Source organism: Lampetra planeri, chromosome 22, assembly GCF_965212315.1.
Source record: "Lampetra planeri chromosome 22, kcLamPlan1.2.h2, whole genome shotgun sequence".
Classification (NCBI taxonomy): domain Eukaryota; kingdom Metazoa; phylum Chordata; class Hyperoartia; order Petromyzontiformes; family Petromyzontidae; genus Lampetra; species Lampetra planeri.
This window is the reverse complement of record NC_136128.1, coordinates 5,242,216-5,269,730: the sequence shown is the minus strand read 5'-3', so window position 1 is coordinate 5,269,730 and position 27,515 is coordinate 5,242,216. Positions and strand designations below refer to the sequence as shown.

The 27,515-nt window shown below is 47.3% G+C and overlaps 1 protein-coding gene across 1 annotated transcript in view; it reads left to right on the top strand.

Annotated features, from left to right (window-relative positions):
- The window catches only part of LOC144724938 (regulating synaptic membrane exocytosis protein 2-like), a 256,156-nt gene that overhangs the window by 93,081 nt on the left and 135,560 nt on the right, over positions 1-27,515 (top strand). Inside the window, exons 2-6 of the mRNA XM_078604261.1 lie at positions 905-1,118; positions 11,107-11,456; positions 16,960-17,165; positions 20,732-21,113; positions 22,080-22,699. Coding sequence (XP_078460387.1) covers positions 905-1,118; positions 11,107-11,456; positions 16,960-17,165; positions 20,732-21,113; positions 22,080-22,699 — 1,772 coding nt within the window. The remainder of the gene's footprint in view (positions 1-904; positions 1,119-11,106; positions 11,457-16,959; positions 17,166-20,731; positions 21,114-22,079; positions 22,700-27,515) is intronic.

Genomic DNA, 27,515 nt, shown 5'->3' with positions numbered 1-27,515 from the left:
GTGGTTAAAAGCACACCGGCGTGCCTTCATCTCCACGATCTTTACACACCTCACCAGGCACCCATTCACGCCTGAATTGATGGTGGAGATGCCCAGCACAAAAGTGAGACGCTGCAGTGTTTCTTACAGCGTATGTATTAAGCAGGCCAATCCGGGACCGGTTGAAACTTTAATAAGTTTCATCGGCGCAATGCGGCCAGTGAAACAATTGCACTTCGATTTCCAGGCATTGCAGGCATTGTTCTCGACGCGTTCCACAATGGTCCTCGTTCAGCGCAGTACGGGAAAGCTGTAGAGCACGTCTTGCGTGGCGTCTTGGCAGATTGCGGTCCGTAATAAATACACGAGCACGCAAGCATCTGTTCTCATCTAAATCCCATGCTAGCTGTATCTATGTATCTATAACACGTAGGATTTAGCAACCAATATTATCCATAATAAAGTTTTTTTTGTGTTAGATCGCGTAAATATAAATGTGTCGTTAAATCCGCCACCACCCCGCACAGCGAATTATTAATGTTTGTCACGTGAGAAAAATATGCAAATGTATTACTACTACAGCACACCGGTGTATTGGAAAGAAAATAACGTGGGTTTGCTGCATCGGGTAGTGACGGGTTTAACGACACATTTATATTTACGTGATCTAATCCAAAAACATCTGCTATGGATCTATGCATGTATGTTGAACTTCTTTCGCGCCGTACGTAGCCAACCGTGCTCGTTGGAGGTGCGCATTGTACGAGCCGGACCGAGCGCAGCAGAACGAGGACTCGTCAACAGGGCCCAGAGCCTTGTGGCGGAACAAAGCCCGCAGGCTGGTAACGTCGCGCCGTCTGTCTCTGTCTCTCTCTGTCTCTCTCTGTCTCTCTGTCTCTCTGTCCGTCCGTCCATCTGCCTGCAGGCGTCTGCACCAGCAGTTCGAGAGCTACAAGGAGCAGATCAAGAAGATCGGCGACGAGACCCGCAAGCAGACGTCCGACACCAAAGACGACGCCCCCACCTGCGGCATCTGCCTCAAGACCAAGTTCGCCGATGGCTGTGGCCACCTGTGCTCTTACTGCCAGACGAAGTTTTGCGCCCGCTGCGGAGGAAGGGTCACCCTCCGCTCCAACAAAGTAACATCCTTTGTTTCTCCGTCTGTGTTTTCGTGCTTCTTGTTGTCGTTGTTGTTGTTTGTGTTGTTTTTAACAGGGATCCGATTTTCCTTTTGCGACATTTGTTCTTCTCCCCAGCCATGAGTCTGTGGATTATTTGGCTGCTGTAAAAAGCCAAAACTCAAAAGTGAATAATAATAATAAAATGGGCCCTAGAAAAACTCCAGCAGTGAGGTTAGGGGTTGGAATAGGAGGGTCAGTGAGATATTTCATTCCATTGTATGTTGAACTTCTTGTGCACTGTACGTAGCCAACTGTGCTAATCGCGGGGGCATATTTGGCCAACAAATATTATTTGGCATAAACATTTGTCTCCTTGTTGAAGACGATGTTAACTGTGAGCTACGTGACCAGAAAACCATCTAATTTATCGCGAAAATAATTGGAACATTTGGTGGTATAATCACCCCAGTGATTTGACTGCCGGCAAGCATGTGTTATTATAACAAAAGAAAAGGTATGATCTGAAATCAAAAGAAGTGCATATTTGCAGGGGAATATTGAAATAATTATGCTAGCCGATCAATCGTATTTTTTATTTCGAAGAAGGTGCGAGTCCATTGACGACGATGGAAGTTTTACAAAGTGCAATTGTGGAGGCACGGTTATAGTTCACTTAAATTACGTATTTGCAGGAAATTGTCTGATTTTGGATTTTGCCCCACGAAACCAGCAACTGTGTATTCCCAATTATGTTCACATGAACTTTAAAGTGCAAATTATGCCCCGAAATTTAGCAGGCGGTGATTAATTTCCAAGTGTTCCAAATGTCGTACAGAACTTCTCAAGTAATACACGTGTATTCCACCAAAGCATGTATCATTTAACGTGACCAAAATCCCCTTTAGTATTTGCTAAATCACCCCCCCCCCCCCTTAAAACTCCAGCACTAAGCAATTAAACATGCTAAATAAGCACACTAAAGTTGAGTGATTTCTGTTTATGCCTCCATCAAATTGCACTCCATGGCTGTGTTTTCTTGAGCATGTCATCGTTATGGAACTGCGTGCTGATCCATAATCACGTACTCACTGCCAGTTGGGGGGTTGGCACGTGGTATGTTGTGCATTAGTGTGTCCCGGTTTGAGTTACGAGCATTAAGGAAATAAAGTAATAAAAAAATCACTAATATAATGAGCCAAGAATGTCTGTGTGTAACGCACGTGACGTCACTCCACGTCGACCAGCCCCCCTCATTAATAATCTTGAACAGGTGGGGTCCTCCACATGGACCCCACCCCCCCGTCATTAATAATCATAAACGAGTGACGTCACTCCGCATGAAGAAGGTGGAGCGGAACCGAAAATTTGTTCACGCAAATTAGCTTTCATTTTGACCTTTTTTAATGGAAAGTAAAGCTAATAAAGAAATCGACGCACATGACGTCACTCCACATGCGCCCTCCCCCCCCTCATTATTCATGTGTGCCTGGATTTTTTGACTAACGCAGAAGAAGGTTGAGCGGCTATGATCATTTTTTTACGCAAATTCGCTTTCGACTTTACGTATCTTTATAGAAAGCGAAGGCAAACAATAACTATAGCTGCATCACAGTGCATTTGGTGCGCTTTATTTATTTATTCAGCACGTCCAACAAAAGGTAAGTTTATTTTACGCTTCCAAATTACGCTACAACAAACATTTATCTGCTACTTTGCAGACATTGTATCGAATTCCAATTGTTTTCAACCAATTGCGTGTGTGTGTGAGCCATCTGGTAGTGTAGCAGTTAGGGTTGCGGTCCGAACCCGGCGACCCGGGTTCGATTCCCACTCACGGTTAACACCAGCGACGATTATCTGAACTGGTCCTGGGCCTCACTTAGATTGAGACAACGTCAAATGAGTGCCTGGTGCGATGTGTAAACATCGCCACTAGGGAGACAAAGGCAGCCGGGCGTGGTGGTGGCCACCCACCCCCACCGTGTGCCGTGCTGGCCTTCATAGGTGCTCGCTAACAGCACTTGCCCCAACAGTCTGTTAAGGCTACAAGGGGGATCTTTGTCGTTGATCTGTCTGGTGAATTTTCATGCATTCCTACCATGTGTGTGGGTGTTCTTCTGGAACTTTGTTTGTCCTTCAACATGGAAAATATAAACCTCATAAATGCAATGGCAACTTTGGAGATAAAAGGGCGTGTGACTATGAAACCGTTCTAGGTAAATGTACAATTGTAATAAACTGTATTATCCAATAAATTAACAACTGGCGTTAAAATGTAGCTCCGCATTTTGAACTACAGCACCTCTTCATGGGTACAATATTTTTTGTTTGATTACGTGAATGAAGTCATTACAAATTGTGACTTTGGTTTGATTGTTTTCTATGAAATTTCTTTAAATGACGCTCGCACAACACATTCACCATTTCGTGCGTTCAGGTGTAAGTGTATTTATATTTTACATAAAATGAATGCGGTGTCGCGCACTATTTTCATGCTGTTTTTGCAATTTGTACAAATCTTTAGGCTTGAAGCTGGGCCCCAACAGTTAAGGGTCAGTGTGGTGTAATTCGCCATGCACAGATGGTGCCGGAGTGGGGAGATGTTATCTCCCTCACCTGGTACACAGAAGGTCGTAGGTTCGATCCCGACCCTAATGCTTGGAGTTTGCATGTTCTCTCCGTGTTTTTTTTCCCTCCGGGTCCTCCGGCCCCCCCCCCCCCCACACTTTTAGAAACACGCGTTTGGAGTATTTGGCTGCTATAAATTTCCACGCGTTGAGCTAACATTTGTGACCAGCTCGCTTCTGAAAAAGAACTACATAGCTCAGTGGGCTTTACCTGGTAAAATAAAAAAAACGTTGTTTGGTTTAGTTTAATCATACTCGTGTATCAGATGCCAACAAGAGCAACGGATTCTGGCCTTGTGACCGCGTTGTTGTTATGTCTGTGGCTGAACTGAACTTCACCGGTCCTCTCTGTCTCCCTTCCTCCCCTCCTCCTTTCTTCTGCTTTGCTTGGACGCTTACTGCTTGGACACAGGAGGATAAAGTGGTTGGCATTGTCTCTTCTTCCTACTCTCGTTGTTCTCTTCACGCTGTTCACGTATAGGGCCAATGATTTGCACCATGGGAAACATAAATATCTACCGAATGTCTGATTACTTAAAGCACCACAAAAATAACGGCCAAATTTTTTGAATTAAAATGTTCATTGCTTGTCAAAAGTGTTGTTATTACAGTATTAGTCAAGTCATTTTCCCGTGCATTTATTTATGATTGTATTTCATTGGCTTATGGCTCATTGGCTAATGGCTTATTTCGTTTAATTGGATCATTGCTAGAAGTACATTGGTGTACTTGTTTATGTATTTTTATTTTGCTCGTGTCACATTGTGTTATTGTTTAATGTGCCGTGTTTGCGGTAAATCCTACTCTCTTTCTTGCCCAATCAAAGAGAGAAGATAAGTGTAAGAATGTAACTCTCTGGGGGTAAACGTATGTGCCTTGTACGTGTTAAGTTAAGAGGCAAAACTGGCAATCAAAAATCAACGGTGACCATCTCACGTTCAAAAATTACTCCTCAGTCGTGTTTGGTAGATTTCGTTTCTAGTACAGGTAAATTATTTAGTAAATATATCTTACCAATCTACAACAAAATATCTATGCTGGCTGCCTGCTGGCTGAGATCATCTCCACCACAACAATAACTCTGTTGTTAGTGGCTGTGGACCGTTGCGACAAATACACATTGAGTTGAAACGGTGGAAGAAGTTCATAAGGCATAATAATCATAATAATAATGGATAGTGACACCAAAGAGATGGGAGTAACGAATACAGAAGACTGACGTGGTTGGGGTACCACGGTGGCGAGATGTTAACTTTAGATTTGAAGCTTTCGTGACTGCAAGGATTGATACTCTTAGGTTTTTCGGTAAAGTCACGTAGGTAAAAAAATAATAATAAATAATAGAATTTAAAAAATTATAGAAATAAAATAATAAATCACGACGTCACAGCTAGATTTACTGTCTCAAGTGAGGCAAAATTCCAAGAGTCAAGCTCTTAAATACAAGTTAAGGGGAGGAGGGGCTTATCTGAGATGTTAACTACCTCACCTGGTATGCAGGAGGTCGTGGGTTTGATCCCAACCATGATGCCTGTATATTTGGAGTTTGCATTTTTATTTTACCAGGTGAGGCCCACTGAGTTCTATAGTTATTTCTCAAAAGCGACTTGAAAAACGCAATGTTTATTGGAATAATATTTAATTCCTACGCTTCACACTTGGCATGAAGAACATTAAGAATAGGTGTTTAGTCTGCTCTGGAATGTCCAGGTTATAGATACAGAATTCAATTTGCAATGGGAAGTCAATGTGATACAGTGACAGCCACCCACATCAACTGCTCAAAATGAGATACAATAACGCCACGGTGTCGAGATGATAACTGCATCGCCAGGTATACAGGAGGTCGTGGGGTTATCCATACCCTGACACGTGTATATGTGGAGTTTGCACGTTCTCCGCGTAGTCGTGACGATTTTCCTCTGGGTCCTCCGCTTTTTCCCTTCACATTTAGAATGAACATGCATTGAGAGTGTTTGGTTGCTATACATTTCCACACGACTAGCCACTGCGTTGAGCTATTATTTGTGGCCAGGTCGCTTCTAAAAAAACAGCTATATAGCTCAGTGGGACTTACCTGGCAAAACAAAACTAAAAGTAAGTTTTTAATTTTAGTTTAGTTATTTTAAAATTGATGTACATTTTCAATTTGTGCTCCTACTGATGTAATTATTCCGCCAGATTATTCTTTGAATCCAGGATGATATACAAAAACAACCTCACAATACATATTATCTTTCAATTTTATGTTTTGCGGGAAAAAGCAGATTACTATTAGTGCCTCGAGTTACAGGATTGTGATCAAATTATGGATATGACAGCTGTTTTTTTTATTTTCCATTGCAGAATGACAGCTTCTCTCTGAGTAGTGTACATATGTATACGTTTTTTTACTCAATACTTTAAAGCAATCAACAATAATCTATATCTATATATCACACAAATCTAAGAAAACTGATGGCATCGTTTTAAAAAAATTGGCTACGTTTTTGTAGATATTCATACAAACCCCCCAAAAATAAATCGTCACGAGATCCATAAAAACGAAACATTCACAAAGTTCAGTGCAACTCATTGGTCCAATGTTTCGCGCAAGTGTCGCTGTTTTCCGCACTGTGGCTGGCTTCTGGTTCATTACAACTGAAAACTTAGAAGATGCAATGTAACTCATCAGTCCAATGTTACGCGCAAGCATTGCGGTTTTGCCGCACTGTGGCTGGCTTCTGGTCGTTCAAACACGTTCATGAACACTCTTTGGTTTTTTCGATAAAGTCACGTTTTTTGGATAAAGTCACAAAAAAAAAATGAAAACAACTAAATTAAAACAAATCACGACGTTTCAAAGGCAACACAAGCCTCCGTCATCAGGTGGCTGCTCCAGCAAAATGACTGTAGCTGAAGCAGCTACCTGATGTTGCCTTCGAAACGTCGTGATTTGTTTTCATTTAGTTGTTTTCATTTAAATGTATTTAATTTAGTTTTTTACCTACGTGATTTTACCGAACAAACCAAAGAGTATGGATCCTTGCAGTCACGAAAACGTTCATGAATGTCGATCCTCGCGATGATGGGCGTGGCTCTTAAGTTTGCGTCGGATTTATTGTAGATGTCGTTTGGTCAACTTGCAGGCGGTTTCATTTCTCACTCTGTAAGTTTTCAACAAAAATTCTGGAACGCCGCTCACGTCGTCACGTGTATCAAGTGACTTTACGTCGCAGACGTTCGCACCTCCTTGTTAGAGACAGTTGATCTTATTCGGGGCAAGGAAGTTACATTTAAGCGCTGCCCTTAAAGATATCTGGTTAACCCTGAGCTCCCTTCAAGCACATTTTTTTTTTAAACACACCACCGCAGTCTCATGAGATGGATGAGGCGTGCCAATTCCCGGAATAGTGGTTCGAAGGCTTCCGCTCTGAGATTAAGTGTTTATTAACCATCTGACCTTTAAAAACTAAAAGTTAAATCTGAGACTCCATCTGCAGGCGCACTGAACAAGACGTTTCAGGCAGTTACTTCCTGCGCCGTGCCCCCTGTTATCAAGTGGGGTGTCGCATTGACGAGGCCATGTGAGTGCATATTTTATGCAGTATTAACAATCAACAGTCTCATTAGGGTGCCAATCAAAATTCAGGTTTGATATTTTCAAGGTCAAGCCTCCTGGCTTTAATTCATTTGCCTGTTACACCAACGCTCCGCACGTTTCGGGACAATCACTCGATATTTACTGGCCACTCAACGGCGTTGAATGATGCATTACGATCAGTACACAGAAGAGCCGTAGTGCAGGAGGGGCATGAACGCGGAAAAGTAGAGAGTGAGATGCTGAGCAACCTGCAATGAGATTCTCAGCGGTTGACGTTTACACCAAAAAGTAACAAACGCACTTGCGAGGAACGTTGCAATCCAAGAACACCCGAAACATCACATTTCCACATCGCGTGCTGAAAGGCACTCTTAGAAATTAAGGGCTTCTCTTCACCTTTGAACACATTGCACACGTGACCCAATTGTGTCATGCAGGGCCGAGTGCCGCACAAGCTTTGAGCGATTCGATTTTTTTTTTAACGCGCAAAGCAAGCAACTCTAGTTGTTAGCCACTTAACAACGTGTGGCAACAATGAGATAAATGAACACTTTCATCATAAAGGTTTTTGGGTTAGATCGCGTATAAATGTGTCGTAACCCTCCACCACTCGACACAGCCAGTATGATTTGTCATGTAAGCAACGCGCCAATTAGTTACTACTTCAACCCACCGGTGTGTTGGAGAGTAAATCCTCAACATTTACAATCTGAGTACGACGTTCCGCCAGTAATTACATCCAGCATCATCGGGTGATTTGCCAGAATAGTGAAGTGATCCACCTGCCCTGCTTCTGGATTAAATTAATCAATTAGCTGCAGTGGCCCTGGGTGATAAATACAGGAAAAACAAACAATAGAGAATGCACAGCGCTCCATGTTGAATCCGAGCTAAGCCTTCATCTCAGCCTATATACCTGCTTGCCTTCGGGTTAATAGACACACATGTTAAGTTTCGAGATGAAAAGATTACTGATAACGCTCCCACGATAATGACTCCACTTTGGGCTTAATGAGAATCTGATGAAGGGTTTTCACCAAGCCTCGAAAGGTGAATCAAATAGGGCCAATTTACCGTGGGGTAATAATCAAAGGGCCACGGTCAAATCGGCCATAACGTCACATCGCAGTAGCTAAGAAGGGTTGAGCCTCGACGGTGCTTGGATGGGCAATCACCAAGCATACAACAGGCATTGTAGGCTACTTTGTAGGGCGACTGCTTCAGCAGAGGGCAATGCAGTGCATCTGTTGTTTCGTGACTTCAGGAGTTCATGTTCTTGGGTGATTCGGAAAAGTCATGTAGATAGGTTCAAAGAAAATAACAAAAAAGGACAAGACGACCGCTTGTGTTGCGATTCACTTCCACGCAGCACTAAGGCGGTAGCTATCCTAACCAATATAATTTTCCGAGACATTTGCTATTCACAAGCATCTCCGGAACGTATCCCTCGCGAATAACGAGGGAATCCTGTAATAGGCAAGATGTCTAAGCCCACCCCCTCCCCCTCCTACGCATATGTTCACCGAACAGTACGATTGGATACCCACCACAGGATGATGGTTGTCTCGGTGTGTTGGTTCGCACACTGAACTGGGAATGCAGAGATCTACAGCTCAATCTCAGTTGAAAAAATGGGTGGTGGCGTGGATTTTTCTCCAGGTCCTCCGGTTTTTCACTCCACATTTAGAATCAACGTGTGTTTCGAATATTTCCACATGATAAGCCACTTCGTTGAGCTATCATTTGTGGCCAGGTCGCTTCCGAAAAATAGCTATATAGCTCACTGGGCCTTACCTGGTAAAATAAAAAAAATAATAGTTTAATCAAAGTAAAATAATATCCCACGTGGCAGTTAAAACAATGGGCAAGTTTTTGTTTTTGTTATTCTCCCCGCCTCTGCCCACCCAGCAAGTACCAATGGGCTCACCACAGTCAGTCGATCGGCAGGTGGCGTGTGGTGGGGTAAAGCGCGGGCACTTCCTCTTCTTCAGCGAGGAAGAGTAGGCTAAATGCCCTCTAGAGGGACTCTCTGGAGCTCCATCTAGTGGAGGTCCTTTTTGCCAGCAGTGGTGTGAGCAAGAGATTGCACTTTAAATATCGTGGGGCCTGAAAAGAATTAAGTTATGAAATAATACAGAGGTACATTAAATAAACCCCAGCTGCTATAGATTAATCTGCAACATCATGCATGACCTGCTATCTTCATATCCATTGTTACTTTTCAAGTATAACTAACCAAATGCATGATTAATGTTTAGCTTAAGTTTAAAACATCTACATTTTTGGCGTTGTTACCAGATATTACTACTTTACATCCACGAGAAACATATTTGTAAAATACAGATCACCTCCAGAAAATAAAGAAATATTACTAAGTATCATATTCAAACATAATTTTAGCCTTAAAGAAATGTGATATCAGCGGAACAATGTAAAGCGATACATGGGGATGTGGGCTATTTGCTCTGTTCAGATGGAACACATCAAAGATGGCAATGAGAGGTGATTTGGGTGTCACAAGGGGGTTAGTCATGCCCTTGCCAGAGCACTGCGCCAGTGAATACAGGAAATCCACGTGAGCTTGGTTTCAGTTGCAGCGAGTCCGATGGTCTTGGAGACATTCCCCAATGACTGTTACAAGCTGCGTGTACCCAGCAATAAATACTTATTGAGCAAGTAACTCCACTCATCAACACAGCTCAAAATGATCAAATATGAGGGGGTGCTAATCTCCCATTCACAGCCTTGAGCCAGTGGTGGAAATTCATCATTCCCACAGCGGGGGCGAGTCTCTCCGTAGGACAATAAATCCCTCACCTCCGATTAGTGTGGTTGGCTACGTACGGTGCGAAATAAATTCAACATGCACACATTTGTATCTACCTTGAAGGGATGATGGGCTGGGTCAACTCTCAACCAGGATTTAAACTCATTTGCACATAAGGGTTTGGAAGATGCGCTAAGTTGGGCTGTCTATTCACATCAGGTTGAAACCTGCCAGGTAAATTCCAAGACAATCTTTGCATGCTGTAAGGACATCTTGAAGTGGCGTCAGTCTGTATCTTGATGTTATTGATGAAAGTTATTGCCCAAAGTGCCTCTCCAATAATGCGGGGCGGTGCTCATGGGCCTGAGCCAGTAGTTGAAATTCTACATTGCTATGACGGGGCAAGTATAAGGTAACCACTGTTCAATGTTCGAAGTGATATTCGTTTTGACAACCCCAGAAAGACAATGAGCTGAGTCAAACTGACTTCCTCCATAGGAATTTTGAATTTCCACGACTAGCTTAAGACTGATAATTGTTTTTTTAACCCTTTTATCTGGCAACAAAACTGGGTAAAAAAACAATTATCATATTTTTTACTGGCAAATGGAAGACGAGCACAGGGGGAGACACTTTAGCTTCTCTCATAATCATCACGATTCGTGAGCAGACAGCTCGTAGGTGTGTCCACTGCACATGTCGTCATTTGTTTCCACTTTCCTCTGTCTTGTGCCAATATGCTCAAGTGGTGCCACATCATTCAGGCACCAATCTCTTATGATGTCGTCGTTAAGCCATTCTCTCTTAGGCCCTCCTGTCTTTCCGGTTCCATCCATTTTTTGTTACGTGCAACACGATTTGAACGTTCCCGTTGTTATCCATCCTACCGTATTGATCCATTGGCTTCTGCATTGATCCACATTGGATTCTCTCTTTTACTCTCATCCCCATCCGCCCTGCCCCCACCCCACCACAACCCCATCCACCTTTCTCCCTCGACCCACACCCTCCCACGCTACCCTCCTCCAGGTGATGTGGGTGTGCAACCTCTGCCGCAAGCAGCAGGAGATTCTCATCAAGTCGGGCGCCTGGTTCTACAGCGGCGGCCCGCAGCAGGCCACCACCCCGGACGGAGCCGGCGGCGGCGTCCCACGGGCGGGGCCGTCGGACGCCCCGCGCGAGAAACGCCTTCGCCTGCAGGAGCGCTCGCAGTCGCAGAGCCCCCTGGGAGCGACGGGGCCCCCTGGCGGTGAAAACAACCACCAGCAGCAGCAGCCGTCGACGTCGTCGCAGCTCCGTCGCCACGACTCCAACCTGTCCCAGAAGGATCTCAACAGGCAGGCGACGCTGAGGTCGCGCAGCGAGCCGCCCGGAGAGAGGTCCGCCGAGCGATCGCAGTTTGCGAAGCGATTTTGTTGAAAACCAACCCCTCCACTCCCCCCCCAAAAAAAATCTCCGCAATTTGGGTTCCGCCACGAATTTTGCAATGTTACGGAAACTCGGACCGCTCGTGTGCGGTGTCTGTCGCGTGTGTGTGGGACCGTGAACGTTTCCGGTCTAAATTTCCCGGAAGAAAGCGGCGGAGCGGAGCGTGCTTTGGGCACGGGCCCCAGACACAGAGATCGAAGCAGCCTGGCGCTTGGGCCCCCCTCCGGCCCCGTGGGTCCCAGTGCAGTTTAACCGCCTGCACTCTCGGTTCCTACGCCGCTTCTCTAACATTGCCCCATGATAGGGAATGGCCTCCGTAAAGGTGATATCATAAAACTGCTGCAGAGGTCCATTTAGCTGCCTCTTATCCACACGAGGTGGTGTCCCATCTCACGTGTCCTCCTGCATGGCAATCTGAACAAAATTCGCTGGCATACGCCGAATTAAGTAAAAAAAAGACATACTTATTTAATATCATGTTTTGGCGTGCAGTTATTGGAAACCTGGTTTAGACCATCAAAATGCTGTACATCACGAGATTTTCATTCAAGATCTCATCAGCAGTGCTCTGATACTGTGTTAATCCCCAAGCCACCTCGTCACCTTACAGAATGAAAACTCAGAGCATCTGAACAACACAGCATCCCAAATTGCTGTACCAACTGTATAGGACACAAGCTTTATTAGTTAAACTTTTTTCAATTCCAATTGTCACAGCAGCCTTGTTCGAAGGTGATGTATCAATTCATGACTCTTGCAGAACATCCCGACATGTCAGAGATTTGCCTGAGGAAGAAGATATCACAGAACTATCCCCTCTGAGATCCCTTCAAATCACCGCTTATACACACTGAGGGATGCTGCACTTTCCAATCCGCCTTGACAGGATATCATAATTAGTTCTGCGGTATCCGCTTCCGTATGCCGCTCTCGAACACGAGGCGTTGCATCTGCCTGCGAGATCTCCGAATGAACACTCTGTTTGATGACGAGACACCATAAACTATTTAAAACTCTACATTTTTCTATATATATTTTTTATTTTACCAGGTAAGGCCCACTGAGCTATATAGCCATTTTTTTCAGAAGCGACCTGGCCATCACAAACGATAGCTCCATGAAGTGGCTTATCATGTGGAAATTTATAGCAGCCATATGCTCTAAACGCACGTTAATTCTAAATGTGGAGGGACAAACCGGAGGACCCGGAGAAAGATCCACGGGACCACAGGGAGAGGAACATGCAAACTCCAAATATATAGGCATCGTCAGGGTCGGGATCGAACTCACGATACCCTGTACACCAGGCAATTGTAGTTAACATTTCGCCACCGAGATGTTAACTATGTTAACTGCCGGAACGATATTGGAATTGGATGGGGAGCAGTTGATTATGAGCAGAGAAGAGGATAGTCTTGAGCAAGGCCTCGGAAAGCAGGGAGGTTGAGTCAGCGGTGCAGATGACCAGGGGGAGGAGGGAGTTCTGTATCTAACGACCATACGCGGTACATCCTGGGAAGACGCGCGAGAGAGAGAGCTATGGGGATCTTGGGCTGTGGTCGTGCTCGCAAACGGAGCTTACGATCTGCAATAAAACACGGGGCTGAGGGTCGATGAGAAGGAAGAAGTCTTCCGCGTACATTCTGGATCAATTGTAGTTCAGCGGTGAGTGATGTATAAAGGATGTAGAGGGGGCAGCTGTTATAGTCAGAGGGAGATATGACAAAATATTGGCCTCCAAGGGTAGATTTCGTTTTTTAAAGTAAGGGTAGAACTTAACTTTTGTGAACGCCGCAGATGGCTTGAGCCAATCCGGATGCAGACAGAGCCGAGATTGGTTGAGAGAGTGGATGGTGAGGTGTGAATCGTGGACATGTTGCTCTGCTACTTGCCATCTGCTGGTCCACAGTTCTAGGTGGAATGTTTTACCTGCGTGTAACACCGTAGGTGACAACACTGAGCTATGTTCTTTTGGAACTATATTGCTCCTGCAGTAAATTTCGGCACCCACGTACACTGAATAAATTGCCACTATTTTCGTTTACTATTTACGTGGACATTGACAATAACAATAATAAAAAGCCACATCTTTGAGGTGACCATAACATCTTCTTCACGTGGAGATTATATGTCGATGACTTATTGGATTTGGCCCTGGCTAGGGGCATTGGATCACGATACCTGGAGGAATGCTGTAAGCGGTGGCCCATTGATGGCTTTAACATAAAGTGGAGCTTCGTTTGAAGGCAACCCGACCTTCTATACGCCCTGCAGTCGATGAATCTTGCCTGAATATCTCTGCTTTCAACCAATTGTTAACAAGCAAACCTTCTGCATATCGATAACATTTAGAATTCCAAACGTATAATTCAGTTTAAGTTTCATTTATTTGGTATAGCCCTGTGAGCCATTCGGATCTTGAATCGGGTGTGACCGCAACAAACAAAAGACAAAAACATGAATAAAAAAACATGTTAAATTGACTATGTGCAAACAGATAATCCAGGAAAAAACAACAAAATATCCCAGAAAAATCACCGTACATCAACGCTGTGTCCAAAAATCCCAGTGGGATGCAATGTACAGACCTTTGCCAATTAATCCACTACTGGATGAAGGCCTGCCAGTCGTGTGGGTCTTTTGTCCACACTTTGCCAAACGGGCCGGCGTGGGCCGGTAAAATATATCGCTTGCCACCGAGGACAGCAAATCGAACTCAAGTCACTGGAGTTTGTCGTGTGAGCACAGCTGGCTACGTACGGTGCGAAAGAAGTTCAACATATGTAGGCACATTGCCACTGTGCACACCGCTCCACCCCCTCTGGAAATAGCTTTGACAGATTGATTCAGTGCTCTCGGCCACATCAATTGGAACCAGGGCTGGATGAAGGCACGGGGGCTTTAGGGGCTGCAGCCCAGGGGCCTCCGCCAGCTGGAAGGGCCTCCAGAGATGAAGTGAAAAGTTATTTCACTCGTGAATGCTGAATTTGATTTGTTGTTAGCCTTGGAAAAATAATTTGTATTTTTATTTACTTTGTTTTCTTTTGGAAAATATTATTGGGGAACTCACAGTACCTGTAGCCCAGGGGCCTACACAATCTTAATCCGGCCCTGATTGGAACCACTGATCGTGGCTTTCTCACGGGAACATTTCCTCTCTATTCTCACCAACTCCAGGGCCACGAGGCATATAGGTGACATCGTTGCCCATATCGTCACCGCCTGTTAGGTTCCTCATTTATGGTGGCATTCGAGTAGAATTTAGACTTGAGCGGAATTTAAATTTGAGTGTTGGGTTGAAACGAAAGACATCACTAATGAAGGAATTGGTTACACATCCAATACAGAACGCTCCTGAAATTAACTTTGAGACTCGATGAGACTTTCTCGGGAATAATTACGAATATAATCATTCACGATGGCTTACTAATAATGGTGCAATAATTGAATAGTAGGGCAGTCTGGCACCAAATCCAGGTCGTCGTTTGGCTCAGCGCAGTATCTCTCTCTGGTATATATAAAACAAGTGGCGATGGATGTTATATGGATACAGTGTTGGCTGCGGAGGGGAATTTTACACCACTGGCTCAGGACCCCCAGGATGAGCACCACCCATTGATCATTTGAGTGTGGTGTAATTTCACATTGTAACCCCATGCATGTAATCATCATCATTAGCCATGGTCAATCCACTGTTGGATGAAGGCCTTCCCAAGTCACCGCCACCTCTCACTACCCTGAGATGCGACAACAACACAGCAGCTGGCGTTCCCAACTAAGTGGTGGTGACTTCACCACAACACTTGTGCCAGGCTAGGTGTACCTAGATGCCATGTGAAGTGTGAAAGGCTTGCTGGCAGGAGGTCACGGACCAATCTACCTAGCACATGCACACGAGCTGATCGATCTCATTGCTCCATCTTCTTGGTGGGCGTCTCCTCGAATGCATTAATATTATTCTTGACCATTGGCCATCATCCATTGTAAACCAATGCAATTCCAGGCATGCATCTCTCCATGCTTCCTTGTGAGATTTTCAGTTTGTTTTGGTTTTTCTTGTTGTTGTGATTGACCATGCTTCTCAACCGCAGTTAGTCAGCACCAATTTCAACCAAACAAATAATTATGGCTGGCGAGTAATGTAGAGAAAAATATGAATTTCTCTTAAACATTGCGAGTTACTTTTGACACAGATGAGCAACGACGTTATATGTAGGCTGCGATGCCTCGGCACTGAGCGCGTGCGGGAGAGATCTGCAGGCGGTACGCCGCGAGCTGGGTGATAACGCGCGGCGACAGATTCGCGAGCCGATGATTAATTTTAGGCACTGGTGTAAATGAACTGGGGGAGGAATGCTGATCGTTTCCTCTTTGACCCGTGAAGGCAGCAAGCAAGGGGCGGCGTTCGGAGAGTCGGGGAGAGAGAGAGAGGCACAATTTTGATTGATCGCCCGCTATTGTTAATTTGTGGCCTGACCTACTTATGTGGACAGAACGTCGACAACAAACATCGAGTCGCATTGATTTCATACGACGCGGAAAAAAATAAGAGACCACCTCGTCCGCAAAACGTCACCAACTCCAGGGCCACGAGGCATAGGGCGGTGGTGGGGGAGGGGGGCCTTGGTGGCCAATCACGGAGTGAGAATTCAACATCAGGTGGCCTTTCATGAACCGATGACGTGAGATTGACCGGTGATGCATGTGCGGGAGTGTGGGGAGCGGTGGTGCAGCGGTTAGCGCGCTGTGCTATGAACCTCGATTTCCGGTCACTGCCAACGCCAGGAGGCGATTATCTGAACCGGTCCTGGACCTCCCCAAGGTTGACTCAGCCGCAAATGAGTACCTAGTGCAGTGTGTAAACATCGCCACCAGGGAGACAAAGACAGCCTGGCAGGGTGCTCGCCAACCCCCACCCTCATAAAAAAAGACATCACGGTGACCTCGCTATCATATTTGTTCGTGATCTAGAGATAAGATGCTCCAGGTACAGCATTGTTAGCATTTTCTACCCCCGATTGGTGCCAATAAGTCATGTTTAGGTCATTGACCCAAGGGCTATGTCTAGTTACGGCCCTGAGCAAAGTGGCTGAATTTCCAGAATCCTACGACAATCACAGTTTATTTTTCATCAAGTGGTAACTTTTTATCGACCACAGAGAGATGATTTGTTGATTCCACCCCCGGACCAGGTTTTAAATTGAAACTGTCCCGAGTCCAGCGCTTCGCCACAATGATCTTGTACCCAGTGTAAAAAATGTACATGGGGGGGGGGGGGGTAACCGCGAGGGGTAACTGCAAATGATAACCGTGTTTTCTCGTCGTGCGCGGAGTAACCGCGAGGGGTAACCGCGAGCGGTGACCGCGCATTATCGCCGTGCATGGGGTTACCCCCGTGGGGTAACTGCTAGGGGTAACTACGAGGGGTAACCGCGCGCTCTCTCCGTGCGCTAGGAAACGCCCAGCCTCTTCGGGGGACCTGGACGTGCGCGCCGTGCGAATGCGCGACGAGCGGCGAGCGGCCGCCGCGGCGGCCCTGGCGCAAGCGCAGGCCGGTCCCTCCGGCAAGGGGCTCCCCGCGGGGCCCTCCCAGCAGCAGCAGCAGCAGCGGGGGGCCAGCCAGCGCGGAGGCCCCGGCTCACGATCTTCACACAAGCACGGTGAGAAGCAGCGTGGATGACAGTGATGGTGGTGATGATGGTCGTTGTGCTGGTGGTAGTAATGTGCATGTAGTCAATCATTAACACCACCGACATTGCCGAAGGAACCAACTACACCACCACCACCACCACCAAAAATGCCTCTTCTGTCATCACTTCTACCACCAACATTATTCATGGTCATCAACAGCACCACTACCACCATCATCACCATCATTAATACCACCACCAATCATCATCACCAGCACCACTACCACCATCATCACCATCATTAATACCACCACCAATCATCATCACCAGTACCACTACCACCATCATCACCATCATTAATACCACCACCAATCATCACCAGCACCACTACCACCATCATCACCATCATTAATACCACCACCAATCATCATCACCGGCACTACGATCATTATCATCACCACTATTCATCGGTGGTGCTGGTGATGAAAATGATGGTGGTGGTGGTGATGATGATTATAGTGGTACTGGTGATGATTGGGGATGGTGATGGTGGTAGTGGTGGTGATGACTATGGATAACGGTGGTGAGAGTGATGAGTGTTGGTGATGGTAGTATATTCAGTCCCTCCAGAAAAACGCGGAGTTTTTTGGTGATTGTTGCGGGCAAAAATCGTTGATTATGCGGCACGTTTTCTTAAAAAATGCGATGGAATATGCGGGATATTTATGCAATTTTATGCGATTAAATTGCGGGAACTTGCAAAAATTGCGGGAACTTGCAAAAACTGCGGTTTGATGAAAAAGAGAAAAAAAAGTGATTCCCCCAACACCCTATTCACTAGGCTACTACTTTAATGTAAAGAGTCATTTCTTATTACTTCCTATGATAAGCAAGCATACTACATCACAGAAAGTGCTGGGAATATTTAAGTTCTCATCTTGTTTTATTTCAGACCTTAACAAACAGATGGCTCAAACTTACAAAACATTGAGTCGAACAAGTTCTGTAGCTTTACAAAATGAATATGCTACAACTTCTGTAAAAATGAATAAATAAAATATTAAAAAATAAAATGTGTGCTTCCTGTTTTACAGAGGTAGCTATACAAAACAGACATCTTCTGTTAAAATAAGTGTTTTCAGTGCACATTAACGTAAGCAATACAGTAACAGTACAGTCTTACAGTAATGTAAAATTACATACTACTAACAAAAAGTGCAATCTTACAACTGTAAAGTTGCATAAACTCTTCATCATGGTTTAATTGGCATCGCGGGGTTTGCAGCTTTTCAATGATGTCGCGTAATGAGTGACGTCACTTCATAACGTTCCCATGGCAACAGGGGAAATGGCTGCGCTTGTGTGAAGTAAACGCAACATTTTTCAACTTTCTGCTAAGATATATGTGACTTTTTGCAACGAAAATGCGGGGATTATGAAATCATGCAAGCCCGCATATTTTGCGCGTGGAAATCTGCAATTTATGCGGCGAAAGTGCGGCGTATTTGAAAAAACGCGCCCCCCGCATAAATATGCGGACTTTGGCTGATTTTGTGTGGAATCTTGCGATCGCATAATCGCGTTTTTCTGGAGGGACTGTATATTTTATTTATGTATTTGCACAGTACAATGCCCCTTATCTGTGATCTATGCAACGACCACTGGGGGTCATTCACAAGCAGGACACCTCCAACTTCCAAAGTGTTGCTGATAAAGTATGGATCATTGCTTTATATCAACATCTTTGTCCACTTTAACACATTCGCAAATGCCTTGCCTTGCTCACCTCTATTACGTGACACTTGTCAATGAAAGTCAAATTACCTCCATGCTCAAATGGGAAAAGGGACTACGCTACATCTCCCATCGATTCTCTTGAGCCAGAGGTGGAAATTCCACATTCATGCAGATATAGCCAAGCTCTCTCTCTGTGTAGGGCATCCACCATTGATGCGAAGGGAACTCGATGTGTGCATCGCAGAGTTGGATGTTTATGTGTTTGTATTGTATTTCAATAACAGTGCGTGGTACAGAGCACAAAGCGCGGCTCAGGGAAGGGGTTGGGCATAGGGTACATACACTCTGTGGGACACAGGTCCTGTACTCTGTGATGCTGGGTTTAGTTGAGGGAGGGGATTGGGACACAGATCCTGAATTCTGCGATCCTGGGTTGAGTTGAGGGAGGGGATTGGGACACAGATCCTGAACTTTGTGATCCTGGGTTTAGTTGAGGAAGGTGATTGAGAAAAAGGTCCTGGACTCTGTGAGCCTGGGTTTAGATGATGGAGGGGAATGGGACACAGGTCTTGAATTCTGTGATCCTGGGTTTAGATGCCAGGCCACAACTTTATGGTCGCCTTTTCTTCCCAAACGAGCTGGACACAGAACGGGAAGGAATATAACATATTGTCCAGAGTTCCTTTGGTCCCTCTCAGTGGTGTTGCGCTCGCCATCGCGAAACGTGCTCGCGTCCTTGACTGTGATCAAGACACATCGCCCAGTGGAACCCCCCCCCCCCCTCTGGCCCCCGACCACCCCAACGTGTGAATTTACGGCACGGTTGAGATGTAGTTTAGTTCCCGTCAGACACTTGGCCCCGCCAACTCTGAAACTTGCAGCAGCCGCTATCGAAGGCACAGCTGTAAATTGTTGGTGCCGCTTGCAAAGCCTTGATTCTGCCGAACATTTTGCTCGGGGGCCATCTGTGGTAAACTTTGTTTGCAGAAGTTCTGAATTGTAAATCGAATTGAGTGTCTACGAAACGAATAATTGGTTGTGTAATGTAAATTATATACGATGATATTTAGTGATTGTTGTAACAGTGATGATGCTCAACCCTTTTGCCTATCCACTTCTGGGTGAAGCTTCCCACCCCCACACCCCGTGTTGTACTGGGTGCGGGGGCTTGTGTGAACGGACAGGCCATCATGAGGCATGGTGTGGCTCAAATATAATGTTTGAAAATTGCCCGCAACAGATCACACCGTCGGCCAGCTCACACCGCATGTATGCTGAACTTCTTTCGCACCATACATAGCCAACCATGATAATAGGCGCGCGGGAAGGACAACGAACCAAACCCAAAAAAACTGTTCTAAAGAAATGAGTTTTCAATGTAGATTTAAAGCTGGATAGATAGCTCCAGTGGCTTCCTAATATGAGCAGACATCGCATCAAGGGGAAGGCTGTGGTGGAAGGAATGTCTCGAGTTGAAGCCCGTGATCTATCCGGGGGGCAATGAGATAATAATAATAAGTGCTGCCTTGTGGGAAGTTAACGGTGGTTGTTAACAGTGGTTATGGAGACACTGCCATTCACCGTGGAGACGTGGTATTTCCACCACTGGCTCAGCGTAGCCAAGAGAGATGAGCGCCAACCGACACTCATTCTCCCAATGGAGAGGTGCGACAAACTCTTACCTGACCAATTGGATCGACCTCTTAATGCTGCTTTCGTTAACACATCACGTTATGTTCAGCGAGTATGGCGGTCGCGGTTAGCGCTCGCCCTCTTTCTAACCAACGCCTCCGCCGCTGCCGTCGCAATCGCGCAACACGCCGACGTCCCGCACCCCTCCCACCCCCGGCACCTCGCAGACACAGGGCAAAGGGGAGAGCCGTCCACGTCCCAGCAAGGCCAGCCCGTGGCGCCATCAAAACCGAGCGGCGTGGAGGGAGACGCGGCAGCAGCTGCTGCGTCGGCGTCAGCGGCGTCCGGCACCCCCGTGGATCCGGAGCAGCAGCTGCAGCCAGAGCCACCGGCGCAAGGGCGCTACCGCAGTGACCCCAACCTGGCTCGCTACCCGGTGCGCCCGGCGCCGGACGAGGAGCGCATGCGCATGCAGGCGGAGGTGTCGCGCGCCCGCCACGAGCGCAGGCACAGCGACGTGGCGCTGGCGTTCACGGAGACGGAGCAGGGAGGGCTCCCGCCGCCGCCGCCGCCGGCCGGCGGAGGGGCGCGCAGGGAGCGGCACGCCAGGTGGGCGTCGGGCGGGGTGAGATCGGAGGGGGGGGGCGGGTGAGGGATGGAGGGAGGGATGGAGGGGGGGATGAAGGTATGGAGGGAGAGGGGAGGATGGAGAGGGGGGATGGAGGGAGGGTCAAGGAGGGGGGAGGGAGGGGGGGAGGAATGGAGGAAGGGGGAGGGAGGGATGGATGGAGGGGGAGGGATGGGGAGGGATGGAGGGGGGGGATGAAGGTATGAAGGTATGGAGGGAGAGGAGGGGATGGAGAGGGGGGGATGGAGGGAGGGGGAGGGAGGGGGAGGGAGGGGGGGAGGAATGGAGGAATGGAGGAAGGGGGGAGGGAGGGATGGATAGAGGGGGGGGAGGGAGGGGGAGAGATGGAGGGGTGGATGGAGGGGGGGGGGTGGAGGGAGGGAAAGGGCAGCTCGAGGTGTTGCCGCCTCACCAGCACTGGCAGGCTAGGGGTGGAGTAATCAGGATGTTGGGAATTGAGTGGATCTGATAACTTGTGCAGAGAAGGGAATATGAAGGAGACATATCGTCGGCTTATGTATTTTGTTATTCCACAAGTGAGTAACTTCGTCAATGTGCAATTAAATAAAAAAAAGTTACCAATCATTCTGGCACTCGGTCAGTTGCCGTGGTGGTGAGAAGTTAAGTACCTCGCCTGGTGTGCAGGAGGTCGTGGGTTCGATCCCAACCCTGACTCCTGTTCATTTTGAGCTTGCGGTGTCTATTCTCGTGGTTGTGTGGATTTTCCTCCGGGTCCTCCGTTTTTTCCATCCACATTTAGAATCAACATCACGCATTTACAGTATTTGGCTGCTGCAAATTTCCACGTGATATTTCACTTAGTTAAGCTTTCATTTGTGGCCAGGTCATTTCTGAAAAAAAAACCTATAAAGCTCAGCAGGCCTTTCCTGATAAAAAAAAAGGGAATATACGTGAAGATTGCATGACTTTTTATCTTTGAACTTCAGGCAACGTGGCGGCACAGCAGCAGCAGCAGCGGCGGCAGGTGGGGGAGCGTCTGCCATGGACGATCAGCGGCGGGCGGGCAAAGACTCGGCACCGGTGCAGCAGCGCTCCTACTCGACGGAGCGCTCCGAGGGGGGCCCCTACCAGAGCCCCACGCCCCCGCGGCACAGCCCCGCGACTGCCGTGCCGCCGCCGGGGGCGTCGGCGTCGGAGAGAGCCGGCACCTCGGGGATCTCCGCCGCCACGAGGCCGTCCAAGTCTCAAAGCCAGCAGCAGCAGCAGCGGCTCGACCCCAGCTCGGCCGCCGCGGCCGCGGCCGGCGCGCGCAGGAGCAAGCGCGAGAAGCTGGAGAGCATGCTGCGCAACGACTCGCTCAGCTCGGACCAGTCCGAGTCGATACGGCCGTCTAAGCCGCACAAGCAGAAGAAGGGAGGAGGAGGAGGAGGGAGCGGGGGCGGTGGAGGCTCGGGGAGCGGCAGCGGCGGTGGCGGCGGATCGGGGGGGGCGTCGGGCAAGAAGCGGCAGATGTCGATGAGCAGCTCCGAGGAGGAGCTCGCGTCGACGCCCGAGTACACGAGCTGCGAGGACGTGGAGATCGAGAGCGAGAGCGTCAGCGAGAAAGGTGGGGGGCGGCGGCGGCGGCGGCGGCCGGCGCAGACCGCCGGGTTCGGGAGCCAGCGCCCCGCGCAGGCGGCGTGCCGCCACACGGAAGGGCCTGGAGCTTCGTGGATTGTGGTGGGGTTACGTGGAGGGATATGGAGTTGTGTAGAGTGTGGTGGGGTTACGTGGTAGGGATTTGGAGTTGTGTAGATTGTGGTGGGGTTACGTGGTAGGGATTTGGAGTTGTGTAGATTGTGGTGGGGTTACGTGGAGGGATTTGGAGTTGTGTGGATTATGGTGGGGTTACGTGGAGGGATATGTGGTTGTGTAGATTTTTGTAGGGTTATATGAAAGGGATTTGGTTAATACATGTGTTGTAGTGGGGTTTCATGGAGGAGTTCACGGTTGTATAGATTGTGGCAGAGTTACATGAACGTGGTAACGTTATGTAGATGGCTTTGGGTATGCATATGTTCTTGTGGGGAGCAGTAGTGTCGTGGTTAGGGAGCTGCCCTACGAACCCGGCAACCCGAGTTTGATTCCCGCTTGTGGCCAGCACAAGTGACGATTATCTGAACTGGTCATGGGCCTCCCCGGACTATTACTGTACTACTACTGCTCTATACTACTACCCTAGGTCAGCTCAGGCTCAAATGAGCACCTATTGTGATATGCAAAGATCAGCAATGGGGAGACAAAGGCAGCCGGGCGTGGTGCTGGCCACGCATCACCTCGTGTTCCGTACATGCCTTCATAGGTGCTCGCTAACAGCACTTGCCCCCCAACAGTCTGTTAAGGCTTTACGGGGGATCTTTGTATTTTGTTCTCTTGTGTTTTTTTTTTGGGGGGGGGGGGGTGGTTCTACTCGAATGTGTCCAGGGTGACAATGAGGGGTATGGGTCTCTGTGCACACCATGGGGTCACGCTGGTGTGAGGCCTCGAGCTTGTGGTGGCACAGGCTCATGGTCCAGTGTGGGTTTGTGGTCCTCTCCAAAGACCTGGGGTTAAAAGGTGGCCGGGAAAAGCCGTTCAGAAAGTGAGTTCAGCAACCCATTCATGTGGACATTTGAGCGTTATCTCCTTTTACGTGTGAGTTTTTTTCCCTCCCAGGTACTCCGGGGTTCCTCTGGTACACGTTACACTCTTTAGGAATAGAGTGGCCAAACATCCCAACAGCAGAACCCACGTGCAAAAGTATCGAGACTCAGTGATGCCTTCCAGTATAAGCATCATTATGTGGATGTACTTAGGGATATGTGGTGGTATTCGGGGCAGTGTGTACAGGCATCTGGCACGTGGAGTTATTTAATCATGTGTTCACGTGTCAGTTGCTGATGTGTGATATTGGAGGGTGTATGGAAATCCACAGGGGTTTGTTGTAGAATGTTATATTTAAGAGTTGATATTCACAACGTTTTGAGGTGCACCAGAAATTTGATACGATTGGAATGTTTAATGTATCATTGCGGTGAATGGAGGTATCCAAGAGTATGTGAAGTTATTCCAGATATGTATATGGGGCTATATTTCACCAAGGTTGTGAAGTGTTGCATGGCTGTCTCTGAAGCAGGCAACCCCGGTTCAAATCACACAAATTACTCTTTACGAAGTGCTGGTGCACGCCTGCAATCCAGCACTGGAGGCCAGGGTTTGCGGATCACACAAATGTTGTTGAGCTCCCTTCCCCACGGGCTTCTAGGTGTCTTACCCTGGCTCGCCAGGAGATGGCGGTACAGCAGGTGTGGACTACACCTGTTCCATCCGTCTGGGATAGAGTGTTGCCCCCTTGCATGCATGGATTTGCTGCGGGTGCTCCAGTTTCCTCCCACATGTAAACACTCATTAATTTGCCGATAATAACTTCATATGTAGAGAACCGCAGAGCTTTGGTGGGTGTTGGGGGGGGGGATTTGGTGGCTTATTGATTGCATGTCTGGGATCCCTCTTCGTTCCTCTGAGTCGTTCTCTCTTGTCGAGAGCGAGCAAATACTATCCGCGCGCGTTACAATTAGACATTTTTTTTATATATACATGGAGGTGTCTGGGTAGCAGCTTCTAGGGTTAAATGACGATTTTTCTCAATAGCGAAATACTGGAATATTTACTGGTGAACTCGCACACATGTTTTGGCTTAAACAAAAGTTTGTATCCACGAAAAAACAGTCTCCGCTTCTCAACAATCCATGTTTAAAGCCGCTGAGTGTGAAAACACGTTTCCTCCTCGAACACCTGCTACCGGCCCAAGCAATATTTAATTTTAATTACGGAATAAAGTGTCCTTAATTGAAACAGGTAGACAAAGCCGCGCGATGATTTGCTGCCCTGCCGCACTCTTTCATCGCGTGCATTATCATGACCCAGAGGGGATGTCCCAAGTATGAATTATTAACGAGTACACTTCTTTTCATACCTTGGGATGACTGCATTCATCCACGCGTAAATCAACCTGTTTACTCCGAAGGAAGGGCCCATTCACCGATGAGTGTTCACTCTGCGTCTTGTGACTGGTGTAAGTCGTTGTCACTGACTCTGCTGTGTCATTATTGTCCCACTGTGGATGGCGGGGGGGTTAAAGAAAACAAACATGGGCCATGCGTTCTAGGCACATTCATTTATGCATCAACCTTTGCCCCTTACCTGCAAAAAAAAACAGTTTATAGTAAATGTTGATCTGGTGTCTGCCGCCGTATCAAATCCTGTTTGCAACTCTAATGAGCTGCCAAGTATATTGACAAGTCACACGGATCAACTGACTGCCTGGAACTTCTGGGCTTGATCTCCATCGATGGTTAATTAATGTATTGGGCAAGTGTCTAACACCCCCCCCCCCCCACACATTTATTATAATACATGGGTGGGTGGGGGGGTTATCTGAATGATCTGAAGGCAAAGCGATCAGATTCGTCACCTGGTTGCATGCAACTGAATCGCTTACACGTGGCCGTCGTTGCTGCTGCTTGTGAGCAGTTGTGCAACAGGCCACTTAAAGTAGAAACAGGCCGCACTTTCAAGCGATATGCTCAGTGGTTTGTGGTGGTGCATTTGCGAATGCAGGGTTGGGTTGTATCAATCTGGCTGTGGGTGAGGTGGTGGGGGATTGGAGCTAATCAGGAAAGGGGCAGGGCTATGAGATAGAGTTCGTGGCTATACACTTTATATCACGGATGTTGTTCTCCTATTGTTAGATCAACGTAAAATATATATATATATATGTATCTACGTTGAACTTATTTTGTTCCCGTACGTAGTCAACCGCGCTAATCGGAGGTGCGGGGGAAGGACAACAAACTAAACCCAAAAAGCAGTTCGAAAGAAAATATGAACGTTTGACACTTTATGTTATTTTCCCACCAAAAAGTGCCATTATGTGGCACACCCCCGTTTAGCACGGTTGACTACCTACAGTGTGGGAGAAGTTCAACATACATAAAATGATTTGTGCCTGATCAGCACCAGACTGCATGTCACCATGTCCAACTAATCGCTGGCTCCACTATGCAACTCCACACCAAGTCCCTCAGCATCACCCTCGATTTCACCATGTCCGACAGCCACACCCAACCACATAATCAGGCCCTCCATCACTTACCTCCACCCATCTCCACCAGAAATTGGCAATACCCTCGCGTACAGCTTAGTCAGGTCTCGCTTCAACTTCTGCAATTCCCGTCCCAGTTCGATTTTCATCGAGCAACCTCAAGGAACTCCCAACGGCTGCAAAGCCATCTCCCTCGTGTCATCTTCGGCGCCCGCCGTCCTCGGCTAGAATTCCCTCGCCTCCCTCCGCTCCCTTCCCATCGCCAGCAGGGTCAGCGAAAATGTCGCCTGCTGCTTGTGCCACTGTGCCTCCACTTGCAGTCGTCCACCGTGTACCCCTCTTCGCTCCCGTTGCCCCCAAGCAGAGCTGGGCTACCCCCGCCAAATGGAGTGCCATCCCGCTGAACATTCCCCTGCAGCATTTTAAAATCTCTATTTTTAAGAAATAATGAACGGCCCACTTCTTTCGCCTGGCCTTCAGGTGACGCTCATCTTGGCTCCACGCCTCAGTCGAGGTCATTTATAGCTCTGAAATGTTGTGTGCATTATAAATTGCATTGTTATTATCATGCTAAATGCTGCTTGATAAAAGCATAGGTGTCATAAGACGTTTGGAATTAGAAACCAAGGAGAATAACTTTGATGAAACGGACTCTCAGTCTATCACCCTAGACACAAATGCATAAGTAGGTTGCAGGCTACTGTAAAAAAAGGCAGCCGTTTCCATGACCATAAGAGATTCTGGTTTCTTATCTGCGAGGCTGGAGGAGGAGGCGTGAGCTGTAAATTTGAGGATCCTGGGCCGCTTGGGTTGTCAATTCAGAATGGGAGCGAGGCCCTGAATCCTGAGGGGAAATCCCATTATCATTATCTCTGGAGCGGCAGGAATTCTGAATTTGCTCTCCCTTGGCAGCCCAATAAACTCCCTCCTCTCCCGTCCTGTTTGTAGTTAAACAATGTCAGTCCAATCTTCCATCTCGGCGCACAACGCTTCATTTAACATCTTAATCCCATGGGACCAGGGCCTGTCATAGCCTGTTTGGCAGACTTCCAGTCTGTCCTTCCATCGCCTGAACAATTTAAATGTGACACTCGTGGCAAATACGGTTTTCCCTTTGCTCATTGCCACTTACCGAAGTCTCCTGATAGCATCAATGCAACACTAACCCCATTATGGCCTTCCATGCTCATAGCCTCAGCCTTGTTAATTTTCTTAGTTTATTTATGCTTTATTAACGTGCCAAGTGTTCGTCCGTTTGTCTTTATATTTTTGCTCACTTATTTATCTATTGCCTTTTTAT